Raw genomic sequence first — 15,532 nt, forward strand, 5'->3', positions numbered from 1 at the left:
GCACAACTTTACAGAACTGTGGCAGGTAATATGAGGCATGAGGAGCCAGGCTAGCCACTTTGGACCAGCACATCCCAGCAAGCGTGGAGATGGCAACCTCGCGGACAGCGTGGGGGGCGATGGAAGCAGCTGCAGAAAAATTACAGCCTCCTATTCCCACGTAAACAGCTGTACTATAGAAATATTTATATATCTACCTAATAGGAGGACTAAAGAGAAAAACTTCCATGCTCTCATGTACAACTCCCTTACTTGAATTAAATTAGGTTGAAATTATAGTCTAGCCAGAGGCAGACGGTTAATAATATTCATAAAGGTGAGGTCTGACTGTTCAGACTTGCCCCAATTTGGAAGTTAAAACAAGCTGTACTAGATTTCTGAGATATTTCCGACTCATCTAATGTTTTCTGAGGATGGCGTCTGCCGACACGACAGATAAACTCATCTGCTCAATCTGTTTGAATAACTGTGAGGATCCTAAAAGGCTGAGATGTAGACACAACATCTGCAAGGATTGTAGCAACAAGATGCTGGAGACCCAGGAGGCATCTGGAGATCTTACCTGTCCGGATTGTATAGTGGAGTTTCAAGAACATCCCGTTCTTCCAAAGAAAAAAACCTTGAATGAAGACAGTGAGATTTTTTGCTCGAACTGCACATTTTCTCCTCTACCTGCTGTTATTTCCTGTTTGAATTGTAAAGTCTCGCTATGTGATAAACACTTGAGAATTCACAGCAAGTCAGAGGAGCACATCTTCACTAAACTGAACTTCACGTGTTCCAGCCATAAGAAAAGATTCAGGTATTACTGCTCTGAAGACGCCACTTACAACTGTGTCAGCTGCTTTTCGGAAAATCATCAAGGACACCAGGTGGAACCACTGACCTCCGATAAGGAGAACGGGCAACTAAGAAGTGTTCTCGAGAAACTGGCCAAAAGCAAGAAGGCTACAGAGGAAAGAGTCAAGAACTTACAGCAATACATAAAAGAAGCTCAACAGAAAGCATCCGCATTAACAGAGAGAGTTGTTACATTGTTTAGAGACACCAGAACACAGCTGAATGCCCTAGAACACAAGATCGTGAAGGACATCTCCAACCAGGAAGAGCAGGTCAGAGCTTCAGCTGGGGATCTCATCTGTGAGTTGGAGACAAAGATAGCTAAACTGTCCAGAGATATAAAGGACATGGAGGGGCTGTATACCAAGACAAAGCCTTTGCCTGCAGTGCCAAGATCAGAGTCAGTCAAGCATGACATTGGGGACATTGAGGAAGCCCTTGATCAGGACAGGATTGATCTAGATGTTGGCCTGGTCTTGGTGACTCTACACACAGCCCTTTCGGATATTGTTACCAATGTAAAAAGGGGGTTCTACGTTGAGCATGCGCAGGACATTGAGTTTGACATTAACACGGCTTCTAATGATATACATATTAGTGGTGATCTTAAAAGTGTCTCGGGGTCAGACTTCAAGCAGAATCGGCCAAAGCTACCGGAGAGATTTCAACAGAACCAGGTTTTAAGTACCAGGAGTTTCTCTTCTGGTAGACATTTCTTAGAAGTGGAGACCGATCACACCGGCAATTGGAGGCTTGGAATGTCCTATCCTAGCATTGCTAGGAAAGGCTACCACTCGCACATTGGACATAGTGGCAAGTCATGGGGTCTGTGCAGATATTTGAATCAATATTTTGTTATACACAACAGAAACATCATTCGTGTTTCTCACAAGCCATCTTCTCAGAGGTTGGGAATACTTCTGGATTATGAGGCCGGCTGTATAGGGTTTTATGAGTTGTCCGATCAGATAAGACTCTTGCATACTTACTCCACTACCTTTAATGAAGCTCTTCATCTTATACTTGCTGTGTATATGGGCTGGGTAAGAATTAGAAATTAGTTATTACAATCTGTGAATTGATTATGGTTTGTTATATTTAAAGGATTTGTTTCAAGATTAATTTAACTAAATTTGTGCAAAAATAAATACATTTTTTATCTTTAGGAGATGAGTTAGTTTAAAGGTATTGTCTCATTCATGACTAGCCCTTTCAGATCGGAGCCGACACAGTGATCAGCTGCTTGCTGCAGGTCGGGCTCCTGGCACTTAGGGCTTCTGCCCAGGGCTGGATATTTGCTCTGGAATCGCGGCGGGCGTCCGCAACGTGGATCCGCAGCAAAAGGCTCCCATAGCATGCTATAGGAAATTGATTCTTTCTCCTCTATTGCAGAAACCAATTGCGGTTTCCGCAATAGAAGGAAAATCACAGTATGCTCCATTTTTCCGCGGATTACGCTCGGACAGCTTCCATTGAAGTCAATGGTAGCCGTCCGATCCGTGGCACTTCTGCAGCGTCTGAGGAGCAGGCCTACAGCCGAGGAGATGGCAGAGTAGATAAGGATAATTATGGCTCTACCATCTCCTCCCCTGGGGGTGGCTTTGGACCCTACCAAGTTACTGCTGGGGAAGGTCACATGGAAAAGTAACTAGGAGTTACCTTAAAGTTCTTTGTCACTCATGATGCCACCATTCCATCCTTTGCAGTGAATCTCGGTGAAGCAAATACCTTAGTCCACACACAGGAAAACTTTCTGGACAAACCGGGAACGCTCGGTAATGTATGTTTACTGTAACTTCGGCAAATCCCAATTTACAACAGTAGTTTAGCACAATTACACTCATAGAAGGTGGTGTGACAGGAAGGATGCTTGGAGTAATCTGGACAATCCACAGTCCTAGTTATCAGTGTGATCCCGCTCCTGGCAACTCTTTTTCTCTCTACAACACTTTACCGGTCAACACTCACACTTCTGATGCCTTTCTCTCTCAAGCAGCGGTCCTTCTTTCTCCCTCAGTGCTTAGTGGTAGCACCGGCAGATCCTGGGTAGACTGGTCACAGGCCAAGCAAAAGGGAATCGCTCAGCTTCCTCCATTCTCTACACACAGACTAATCACGACTCTTGCTGACTGCCTTAGGGCTCCCACACACTTGCGTTTTTTAACAGGATTGTCAATGGGACTTTCTAATGTTAAAAACGCAACGCAACTCGCGTTTTTGGTGCATTGTGTTTTTAACATTAGAAAGTCCCATTGACAATCGCGTTAAAAAAAATGCAAGTGTGTGGGAGCCCTTAGACTCTTGCAAGACCAACTCTCTAGACTCACAGACTGACTTGTATTCCCCTTGCAACTACATATGTAAGACATAGTCACATGACATAGAACATGATACATTTTCCAGACATTAACCCATTCAGTGCTGCAGAGGTGCAATACAGATACCAAATGCACACATAAGACACTGACAGGAAAATTGCACGAGACAGACATATAACATTATGGAGGAGCCCCACTAACTCTGGGCCACTACACTTCCATAATGTAATTGCAGAAAGGTCATTGATTCCGCAGAAAAAGCAGGAGTTATTAAAAAAAAATGTGTACCGCGCATGACCGACGGCTTGTAGTGCGGACCATCTGCAGTACAGAGTGAAGACTGAAAGAACAGGTATGTGCGGACACCGCTGCTGGTGGGGCTGGATTCCGCTGGGGGGTAGGGCCCTGCTGTGTGCAGCCGGCCTTACTATAGGGTATGTGAACAGGGGGTCATCATCTACTTGCCCTTTCTGTACCCTCAGTTTAGAAGCAAGTTGAATAAATTTGAGATGGATTGGTTGCCAAAAGCATGCTGAAAGTTGGAAGCTTATCCATAGCAACTAGACCACTCAACACAACTCAAAACTGGATTGGCAGTGGCAAGAAGGGCCAAGACCCAGAAGCAGCCATACCATGTAATTCAAAGGACTCTGTCACATGGGGTGGAATTATTCTGCAATCCGTGCTATAAAATGTCTACCTGCGTATTTTAGTGAGGAACTTACCATGTCTTGCGGTGTGTAACGTTAGCCAATACAGCCTGTGTGAGAGCAGCCTTGGTAGCAGGGATTGGTGGGGGGTTGGAAGGTAGTGCCGGGAAAAAAACCTCCTCTCACACATTGTCTGCTCCAGTCTGGTCTCTGTTGATCTTGACTGCAGTGGCAACAAGCTTATTGAGATGTGACCACTGCAAAGCCAATACACTTCCATTGGTGGCGGCCCATTTACAGGCTTGGGCTGATTACCTACAAGCCCATGTGACCTATATATACGTCATCACGGTCACATGATGTGGTGCCGTAGTACTGAATGGGCACTCCAGTGACATTGTGTGCAATTTAATAAATTAATATTTGGTGTATGGTTTGGTTAAGTTGAAAAATAAAATAGCAATAAAATGTCATAAACCCCCCCTCAATCTCTGGCTGTAGCATCATAGATTAGTTATAAAGTTCTTCTGTGTGCTAAATGATTACTATAATTCAGTGGCATATCAATACATAGTAACATAGTTCGTAAGGCCGAATGAAGACAATGTCCATCTAGTTCAGCCTATTAATCCTCCTATGTTGTTGATCCAGAGGAAGGCGAAAACCCCAAGAGGCAGCAGCCAATTAGCCCTTTTGGGGGGAAATTCCTTCCCGACTCCCAATTGGCAATCAGACTAATCCCTGGATCAACCCCTAATAGTTCCTACCTGCCTGTATACCCGGATTAACAATTGACCTAAGATTTATATCCTGTAATATCCTTCCCCCTCTAGAAAGACATCAAGTCCCCTTTTAAACTCCTCTATGGATTTTGCCATCACCACATCCTCAGGCAGAGAGTTCCACAGTCTAACTGCTCTTACAGTAAAGAACCCTTTTGTATGTTGGTGATGAAATCTGTTTTCCTCTAAACGTAGCGGATGCCCTCTTGTTACCGTCGTAGTCCTGGGTGTAAACAGATCCTGGGAGAGATCCTTGTATCGTCCCCTCATGTATTTATACATCGTTATTTGATTGCCCCTTAGCCGTCTTTTTGCCAGGGTAAATAATCCCAATTTTGATGCCTCTCTGGGTATTCGTGTCCCTTCATTCCATGTATTAGTTTAGTTGCCCTTTGAACCCCCTCCAGTACTGTAACATCTTTCCTGAGCACCGGTGTCCAGAACTGTACGCAGTATTCCATGTGAGCTCTGACAAGTGCCTTATATAGTGGGAGGATAATGCTCTCGTCCCTCGCCCCTATACCTCTTTTAATGCACCGCAAGACTGTATTTGCCTTTGCAGCAGCTGACTGGCATTGGGTACTCCAGTTTAATCTACAATCCACTAGTACCCCCAGGTCTTTTTCCATATCACTTTTCCCAAGCAGTACCCCATTTAGTGTATATTGGTGACATCCGTTTCTCTTGCTCAACCTTACATTTATCAACATTGAACTTCATTTGCCATTTTCCTGCCCAAGCCCCCAGCTTATCCAGGTCCGTTTGTAGCCGCACATTGTCCTCCGTTGCATTAATTATATTGTTTAACTTTGTGTCATCTGCAAATATTGATATTTTGCTGTGCAGCCCCTCTATCAGGTCATTGATAAATATATTGAACAGAATAGGGCCTAATACTGAAGCCTGTGGCACCCCGCTAGCGACTGTGGTCCAAGCAGAGTACGAACCATTTATTACCACCCTCTGCTTCCCATCTCTGAGCCAGTTCTTTACCCAGATACACACGTTTTCACCCAATCCGAGTTGTCTCATTTTATATATCAGCCTATTATGCGGCACGATGTCAAATGCTTTAGAGAAGTCCAGATATACGAGATCAATAGATTCTCCCAGGTCCAGCCTAGAGCTTACTTCATCGTAGAAGCTGATCAGATTGGTCTGACATGATCGACCCTTCATGAACCCGTGCTGGTGAGGAGTTATTCCGTTGTTCTCCTTGAGGTATTCTTCGATGGCGTCTCTCAGAAACCCCTTGAATATTTTTCCAGTTACTGAAGTGAGACTTACCAGCCTGTAGTTACCAGGCTCACTTTTGGACCCCTCTTTGTATATTGGAACTACATTGGCAATGCGCCAATCCAATGGTACAACCCCGGTCTTGATAGTATCTATAAATATTAGATATAGTGGCCTATCACATCACTTAGTTCCCTTAGAACCCTTAGGTGCCTTCCATCTGGGCCTGGTGCAGAGGATGCATCACACCCAGACTCTGCTATACATAAGGATAACCATGCTATAGTTGAGAATGGCAACTGACTAGTCATACAGGAGCACTACTAGTCAAATTTGCCATTCTGGATCCTGGAAAAGCTCAATGGTCATCCAGCACTCCCAAAAACAAATATTCTGTCTGTCTATCAAGCTGTCTATTCATCTAACTTTAAGGGGTTGTGCAGGATTGGAAAAACAGGACCGTTTTCTTCCAAAAAAAAAAGATGTGGCAATGCTGGAATACAGAAGAGCAATATATCCCAGATATATGCTACATGTGTATTTGGAACAGAAATGGAAAGTGGTTCTGTGCACCGACTATAAAACCTATACTGTGCAAGATACAATGCTGAGAAGTGCACTTACATATACATGCAGAGGCGGCAGGCAAGAAAAAAATACATACAGAGTTGTACTGTGCTATATACACACACACACACACACACATATATAATATGCATACATTATATATATATACATATATATACACACACACACACACACACATATATATATGATATACATGCATACACACACATATATGATATACATACAGAGTTGTACTGTGCTATATAGACACACACATATATATATGATATACATACATATATATATATATATATATATACACACACACACACACACATACCGAGGCCTGGTGAGGGGAAGGGGGGAAGGCTTCGGCTGCGGCAAAACCCTCCAGCATGGCTGAGCCCTAGCCCGGCTATGAAGCGTGGTGGCAGAAGAACCAGTCCACGCAGCGGAGCCAGGAGGAGAGAGACCCCAATGGCAGCAGCCACCGGTGAGGAGAGATGGCACACGCAGGGGCACGTTCATGGAAGGCCTGTTAGCGGAAGCAATGGGGTAAGGAGAGGTGGTGGGCACCTGGGAGCTGAAGCGGGGAAGAGAACCCACATGGTTGTCCAGCATGGCGATACCACGGTGCACCAAAGCCAGAGCCTGGGACCTGCAGGCCATTTGTCAGAAGGTGAAGCTGGTAGGCGGGCAGCAGCACGAGAACGAGTATGTGCGGGGTCGAGTGTTGGGCATCGTTTGCCTGACAGTCATCCTGTCTGAAAGAGCCTTCAGACGGGCAGATGAGGGGGAGGGGGTCACATAGGGGTTATCTGCAGACAATTAAACAGAGGAAGGAACTGGGTAGGGGGGAGGGGCAGGGCAAAGTGGGTGCATAGCGAGCGAAGGGGGGGTGAGCTCCCCAACAGGACATTTACTGCCGCGGATTAGATGCACAACATTGGACGTGGAACATGTGAATGTCCCCGGGATCTTATACTTCTGCTGTGTGTTGGGGATCCGTATCCTGTCTGTGGTCCATACATGTGAGCAGGTCTTGCAGCTCCTTATATTACAGGGATAAGTTCCTTTTTGCATGTCAGAGGGTAATGCACTCCTGATTATACAGTTCCTCAAATTAGAAGGTTGCCTGTAACACAGAAGGGGAGGGTCCAGGAATATGGTTGTTCAACAACTCAATACAGACATTCCTATACCGGACCTTTTCCTTATTATAGCGGATTTTGGAAATTCTTAGTGAGGTGTGTGTGAATGCACAAGAAACTTTGTTGTGTGGGGTAGGGTTTGCGCTGGTGTTTTTAGCGGCACTCAGAATTGGCGAATTCTTGGTACACGTTTCCGGTTTTCCATTGATGTTCTATTATTTTCAGCGGTTTTCCAGTCAAGCTTGAGGAAGCTGGGGCCAGACCCGAAGGAGTTCAGTATGATTCTTTCAGGATTGGCGCGGCCACGACGGTGGACACGTGTAGTGAAGGGGTGAAAAGGTTGGGTAGATGGAAATCCGAGGCCTATAGGTTGTATGTTCACCCAGACTTGATGATCCTGTTAGGTGTATGTTTGGTTTAACGAATGTTGGTTGATGTAGATTTGTTGTGGTTGTGTGTCACAGCCAGAGACGTTTGGCATGTGTGGATAGTCTGGCGTTCGTTCGTTTATTGGGCAGGAAGAAGAGCAGCGATGCGGCCAATTAGAAGCAATCTGGGATTGGACAACATGATATAAGGAGTCTTCAGTGGTTCAGGTTGCTTCAGATGTCGCAGACCAGCAGGTGAACCCCCCCCCAGAGTGATTCCGCTGATACACGCTGGAGGCAACGACTTAAAGGGGTTGTCCCGTGGCAGCAAGTGGGGTTATACACTTCTGTATGGCCATATTAATGCACTTTGTAATATACATTGTGCATTAATTATGAGCCATACAGAAGTTATAAAAAGTTTTATACTTACCTGCTCCGTTGCTGGCGTCCTCGTCTCCATGGTTTTGGACTAATTTTCAGCCTCTGATGGCCAAATTAGCCGCGCTTGCGCAGTCCGGGTCTTCTGCTTTCTTCAATGGAGCCTCTCGTGCAGGATGCCGGCTCCGTGTAGCTCCGCCCCGTCACGTGCCGATTCCAGCCAATCAGGAGGCTGGAATCGGCAATGGACCGCACAGAAGAGCTGCGGTCCACGGAGGAAGAGGATCCCGGCGGCCATCTTCACCGGTAAGTATAGAAGTCACCGGAGCGCGGGGATTCAGGTAAGCGCTTCCGTAAGCTTTCTTTAGGTCCCTGCATCGGGGTTGTCTCGCGCCGAACGGGGGGGGGGGTTGAAAAAAAAAACAACCCGTTTCGGCGCGGGACAACCCCTTTAAGAAGAGTGAAGCTGAGGGAATTGCTGGCGCTTACGAAGCAGGACATTTTGCGCTTCCGTGAATGTTTCAAAGACATTGTAGTAGTATGGTCAGACATAGTGGTGAGGAGGATATGGAGGGGGGCAAGAAACCCAGAGGCTATAGATAGGGTGAGGAAGGTAGTAAATGTAAAAATATCTAAGCTTGTGCAGTTGGTGGGGGGAATAGCAGTGAGGCATTGGGAATTAGAGGGCAGGGATTTGGATGTTCTTAGGGAGGATGGGGTGCATTTAAATGACACAGGGTTGGATATATTTTTATAAAGTTTACAGGATGGGTTGGAGGTGGCATTAGTGATGGCAGGTGGGTGGGGTGGAGTGCAGCATAGGCCTTCTGCTGCATCCTTTGTGGCGGAACGTTCTTTCCATGTCAGCAGTTGTAGTAGGGGAAGGGTGGTTTTCCAGCTTGAGTTATATCGGGGCTTTCTAATGCCTTTTGAACTTTAGGAAAATCGGGGGTTTTCAAGCATGGAAATGGTTAAAGTTTTTTATAAAGTTTATAGAATTTTATGGTTTGGAGTTTAATAAAGCTGCGGCCTACCCCACTTAAAAAAAGCCAATTTGCGTGCAGTTTTTCGTTTAGAGTAAGAGGGGAGTGAGTTGGGGGGAAAACAGGTAAGTACCCCCAGTCTGTAAGGCAGCAGAATGCTTAATGCAGCTGCCATGGACTGGGGGGCGCGATTAGGATACAAGGGGCAGCGACCCGCAGTGGAAGGGGTGGACAGAAGTATTAGGAGAGACCGAAGATAAGGAGAGAGGAAGAGGAAATAGAAGAAAGAAGAAGCAGCAGTTGGAGCCAGGAGTCGAGTGGAAGAGACACCCGCCCACCCTTCCGGGAGAGGAGCATGGGGCTGTTGGTGTCGGAGTCGTGGAATATGGGGATACAGAGTTCTTGGAAGCCGTCACAGCTGTAGGCATAGGCAGAAAGCTTTTTCAATGCCAGCAGTTGTAGTAGAGGAAGGGTGGAGTTATATCGAGGCTTGCTAACGCCTTTTGGACTCAAAGAAAATCAGGGGTTTTCAGGCATGAAAATCGTTAAAGTTTTTCTATAAAGTTTATAGAATTTTAAGGTTTGAAATGTAATAAAGCTGCGCCCTACCCCACTTAAAAAGCCAATTTGCTTGCAGTTTTTCATTTAGAGTAAGAGGGGAGTGAGTTGGGGGAAAACCGGGTGAGTAACCCCAGTTATAAAAGGGATTGTGCCATGATTGCATGTTATTCTCTAACCACAGGATAGTGCATAACTTGCAATCTGGTGGGGGTCCAACTCCAGGGACACCCACTGATACCAAGAACAGAGCCCGAGAGATAACGAGGAGCACGCTTAAAACTTGGCTAAAAATTCTTGCAAAACATGTGCATGTTATTCAAAGACTGAACACTAGAGGGTGAGCAACATCCAGAAGTTGGGTCTTGTCACAACATTCCATTCCAAGGTCTTTAAAAAGCTGGGCCATCAATGGTTAACTTAAAGGGGTATTCAGGTAGATAGTTTTTCCAAGTAGTAAATGCAAGATAACTCCACACATTCAGGATACGTCTGTTCACAAGAGCTCCCAGGTCAAGTCTGATTAGTATTATAAGAAGTGCTAGAGAGAAAGGAGCCCATCTGGGCGCTGCCAGCCATCGAGGTAGCAAGAGAAGACAGAATCCCTTTACATTCACACGGGCGAGCGCGATATTGAGTCGAGAAATTCAGCCTGATATCACGCTGGCCATCAGACATTTTTCATTCCAATGCGAGGTATTTCTCATTTAAAAATGCCCCCCATTGTGTGAAAGTGCGATCCTCGGGCGCGTGTTCCATGTACATCAGAGGGTCACACGCGTTTCCCATTCATTTCAATGGTAAACATCATATGACACGGCACATAAGAGCCATGTGATGTCTTTTAATGTCCCATTGAAAACAATGGGCAAGGCGTTCCGCGCCAAAAGATAGGACATCCTGCGATTTTATCTTCGCAGCTGTGAGGGGGGGGGGGCGGAGGGATCGCTCATGTGAATAAGACCATTCAAAAGAATGGAGTTCATGTTTCTGCGTCTCATGATGCACAAAACTCGCCGTGTGATGTAGCCTCACTAGGAGATCCTGGATCTGGATGGACTTCAGGCTGCTGATTTGGTTATAAAAAGTGAAGCCCTTTAAAGGGGTGGTCTCGCGGCAGCAAGTGGCGTTATACACTTCTGTATGGCCATATTAATGCACTTTGTAATATACATCGTGCATTAATTATGAGCCATACAGAAGTTATTCCACTTACCTGCTCCGTTGCTAGCGTCCTCGTCTCCATGGTTCCGTCTAAATTCGCTGGCAGCTTGCTTTTTTAGACGCGCTTGCGCAGTTCGGTCTTCTCCTTTCAGCACGAGCCGCTTCAGTGTGCTCGCCGTTACAGCTCTTCTGCGCATGCGCAGACGAGCTGTCACTGCTCGGGAGCGCGCTGGAGCGGCCATTCTGTACCATCCTCTGTTAGAGGAAGGTGCAGAGCCGCCCAGCTGTCCCGAGAAGCCGCCCAGCTGTCCCGCCGTCCTGCCGCCCAGGTAAGTGATGGGCCGGGGGGGCTGCCGCTGTGCCGGGGGGGGGGGGGGCTGTCGCTGTGCCGGGGGGGGGGGGGGGGGGGGGGCTGTCGCTGGGCCGGGGGGGCCTTCGTCTGTTGTCAGGGGTCTAGCGCCGGTTACCTGCTGCCTGGCGGTGGGTGACTGTGTGCCGTGGTCGGCCGCGTTCAATCCAGGGGTCCGGTCGGCGGCTGCGGGGCGTCTGGTTGTCAGGGAGACACAGCTGGTAGCGTCTCGGGAGCGCGCACGTTGGGCTACAGCAAGCGACGGGAAAAGAGCCGGCGGCCATCTTGGGGAAACTTTTTATAAGTTGCTGAAACGCTGGAACTGTAAGTACAAACCAGCTAGAAAAGTCATTTACGGGGGGGGGGGGGGCTTAGTAATGTATGCTTAATTAGGGGGACTGGGCAAAAAAAAAAATTCACTGCTTCCTCGAGACATCTCCCTTAAGGCGAGTTCCAAGCCCAACGCCATCTAGTTAGCATTTATCTCCACTGAGGACATTATTGCTGGTTTACGGCTTCTTCAGACGACCATATTTGTGTGTGTAGAATATACGTATGCGCACAATGCAGAGAGAGTAGAACCCCTTGATGTTATGGACAAGGGCATAACTAGATTCTTCTACGTGGGGGGCACTACTACAGCTACAATACTGCCCCCTATGGACAAGTACATAACTAGATTCTTCTACATGGGGGGCACTACTACAGCTACAATACTGCCCCCTATGGACAAGTACATAACTAGATTCTTCTACATGGGGGGCACTACTACAGCTACAATACTGCCCCCTATGGACAAGTACATAACTAGATTCTTCTACATGGGGGGCACTACTACAGCTACAATACTGCGCCCCATGGACAAGGGTATAACTACACCCTTCTACATAGGGGGGGTGGCAATACTACAGCTACAATACTGCCCCCTATGGCTAATATAATACTGCCCCCTATGGACAAGGGCATAATTATATTCTTCTACATGGGGGACACTACTACAGCTACAATACTGCGCCCCATGGACAAGGGTATAACTACACTCTTCTACATAGGGGGGGGTGGCAATACTACAGCTACAATACTTCCCCCTGTACAGAAGACTAGAACTGGTATAAAACTGCTCAGATCCACATCTACAGGCCATCTGTAACTATATATGAGGCGACGAGAGCGCTGCAGAAGTGACAATCATCTCCCCAGAGGTCATCGTATCCCCCCACATGACAATGGGTCTCAATGGGATCTTTCATAGATCTTGTGAGAGTGGCAAACATGGGATTCTCACATCCCCAGCATCTGCCAGACATGAATAGCAGACATCTATGTCCCACACAGTGGGCCATTGTTGTGTCCCAGCGAGGCTCTCAGCAGGCGATCCGTGCATCACATAGTGGGACAACATCCCTTTACAGATATAGCAGAGCTAAGGGTAAATGGAACTGACCCATAGAGATAGCAGAGCATGCATGTTCCCACAGAAAGCGCTGGACTACAGACTGATGCATTGTAACAAGCGATCAACGTAGGATGATGTGCTTCTAATGTAATCACAAAGGATGGTCTACACTGGATACAATTGTAACAAACCCTCAGGTGTGAAACATTGTTTAATGACCCTTTTACACAGGCGGACAGTCGATGAAACGACTGCAGCGGCACTGATGTCACGGCTCGTGCAGAGCGTTTAGACTGTATAAAGATATCGCAGGCTTCTCGATCATCGCTTCACCTCCTATATGAAGCGCTGCGAGGGGAGAATTTACACGCAATGAGAAGCCAGCGTTCGTTTTTTCGCTGACTGGAAGTCATAGAATAGGGAGCGATTTTTAGTTTAATTTACAGTGAACGGTAATTATCGTATGTGAGGATTATAATCGCTCAATAAAACGTTACGTGTAAACGGGCCCTAGGGCTGCTTCCCTACCTGCGTTGGGGTCAGTTCCGGGTTTCTGTGTCTGCTTTGTTTTAGGAGGAGAGAAACTAAGAAAATTGGGGGGGTGGGGGGGGGGGGGGGATCCGTGTTTTTGGATGGAAAAATAACGCAGGTGCCTACGTTACCTTATATAAAGACCTCAGCCAACGTATATCGTGAAACCTCACTCAGTACATGCGGTAATACAACATCTACACTCGTTACCGCAGTTGTTTAGTCACAGAAGACAATGGTGACACGAGCAGCGAAGGCGTTCAGTATGGCGGACAGAATGGCAATTTCCACTGCATTTCACGTGTTAGTGAGTAACTGGCGACCTCCTTCCTCACTTTCGCCAGGCCCCGGGTAGACAGAGCAGCCAACCAATCAGCTTCCTTGCTTTGTGTTTATGCCATAACAACCAATAGGCTCACAGCTCTCCTATTTCTGCATCGGCTAGAGCAACCAATCAGCTTGCAGCTTTCTGTTATGGCCAATGCACATCACATGAGTCACCAACCCAATTTTTTTTCTTTTTTTCTGGACAACATAACCAAAAACTCAGATATACAACTTTTTTTTATGGATACAGTGGAAACCCATAAAGAATCATAAAAGATCATAAGACGATTTCTATCCATAGCCGAGATTCTGATATGAACCTGAACGGGCTGTACAGAGGAATACATGAAGAGGCGTATTATTCAGCGCACTGTGTATGTGGGGAAATTAGGCCAAGGCTGGTGTCACACGGGCGTAAACGCGTTTAGGAGTCTATTTGCGCGCGTTTTACTGAACGCTTTGCGCGTTCAAATTGTGTGCGTTTGCGCACAGAAAAAAAAAAAAAAATCACACATCCATCCTGCCATTCATTGAAATGGGCAATTAGTGTCAGCACTGATGGAAGGGGAGCTCTGCTTTTCTGCTCTGCTCAGCTAACAGGAAAGGGGAATCCCCGCAGCCGACCGTCCCAGTCTCTGGCTGGAATGAGTATACGAGTTAGAGGCATTGTCTCCATCGTAGGTTAGAGAACTTATGAAACGCCGGCCATCACCCCAACATCCATCATCTACAATGGAGAGACCCACATGCATGGTCTTCTCTCTGGGGTGCCGATGGGGGAAGGGGTGGGGGACCTCGATTAACTCAATAGGAGGGAGTCCTGAAAGTGGAACTTACTCAGGATATAGCATAAATGTCTCAGATGGGAATACCCTTGCGGCTCTGGGAAGTGGTTCAATGTGACCCTCAGACCAGAAAAAGTTGCTCTCCCCTATTCTAGACACTGGATAAGAGGCTGCTGAATATATGACCTAATCATCACAGTAGCCCCTGAACAATGTCAGGTCAATTAGGCCCATAGTTAATTAAAAGGATTGTGGGAGGGTCCAACTGCTGGGACCCCACTGATACTGAGAACAGAGGTCACGAATGTCCTTGCATTAATGCAGTGGATGACCCACATGCACACCATTGCTCTATTGATTTCAATCAAAGCGTTGCAGATTGCTGAGTACAAGAACTCTAGAACTCCCAGTGAAACAAATTCACATGGGGACCTTCAAGACCCCAGTGCTCTTTGGGATTCCCAGCGGTCAGACCCTCCCCAGCCATAAAGTTAGCCCCCATCCAGCGGGTATCTTTATAACTTGGCCCTTTTAAGTAGTAATACGTATAGATGATGTCAAAGGGCTTTCCAATGTGTGATATTTGTGGTGAAGGCCTGAGTTCCTGATGTTCTCCATTACAAACCAGTACGCATTCATTGCACTGCCACATGGTGCCGCTGCACATCATACATGTACATTCATCCAGCGCCGATTTCCTGCAGATTTTGTCGCACATCTGCAGCGAATGTCACCCTTAATTCAATGCAATGAGTGAAATCTGCTGCAAATCAGCAACATCTGAAAACACCCCAATACCAGCGACCCCCCTTCATTTTGCATCTGTATTAAGTAAATGCATAAATGCATAACGGCCCAACCGCAGGTTCCCGGAAAAAACTCCAGACATCATAGGAATGTATGATGCTTGGAGTTCGGGGCAGGAGACCCGCGATCGAACCAGAGTGCACATCCGTAATAGACGCAGAATGGCAGCCAAAAGCTGGCAGTGTGTCATCGGCCTAAGGGCATGTTTAATAGGACTAGCCTTTCCAGTTGTTATGGCTTCAAAGTTTCTTGGAAGCTTTCCAGACAAGACTTGATTATGTCTAGAGGACTATTCGGACATTGTTCAAGAGGCTCATCCTCCATGGAGGAAGAAGTGGA

General features: G+C 46.7%; 1 protein-coding gene across 1 annotated transcript; it reads left to right on the forward strand.

The window, feature by feature from the left end:
• The first annotated feature begins 413 nt into the window (after positions 1-413).
• On the forward strand, positions 414-1,901 carry LOC136587417 (nuclear factor 7, ovary-like). The gene has a single exon (XM_066585985.1). It carries the CDS (start codon positions 414-416, stop codon positions 1,899-1,901), a length of 1,488 nt encoding a protein of 495 aa, XP_066442082.1.
• The last annotated feature ends 13,631 nt before the right edge of the window (positions 1,902-15,532 follow it).

This window comes from Eleutherodactylus coqui, chromosome 13 (genome assembly GCF_035609145.1).
Source record: "Eleutherodactylus coqui strain aEleCoq1 chromosome 13, aEleCoq1.hap1, whole genome shotgun sequence".
Lineage (NCBI taxonomy): Eukaryota > Metazoa > Chordata > Amphibia > Anura > Eleutherodactylidae > Eleutherodactylus > Eleutherodactylus coqui.

Bases quoted from the DNA above. Each gene is read 5' to 3' on its own strand.
- LOC136587417 (XM_066585985.1), top strand. From the start codon at position 414: ATGGCGTCTGCCGACACGACAGATAAACTCATCTGCTCAATCTGTTTG.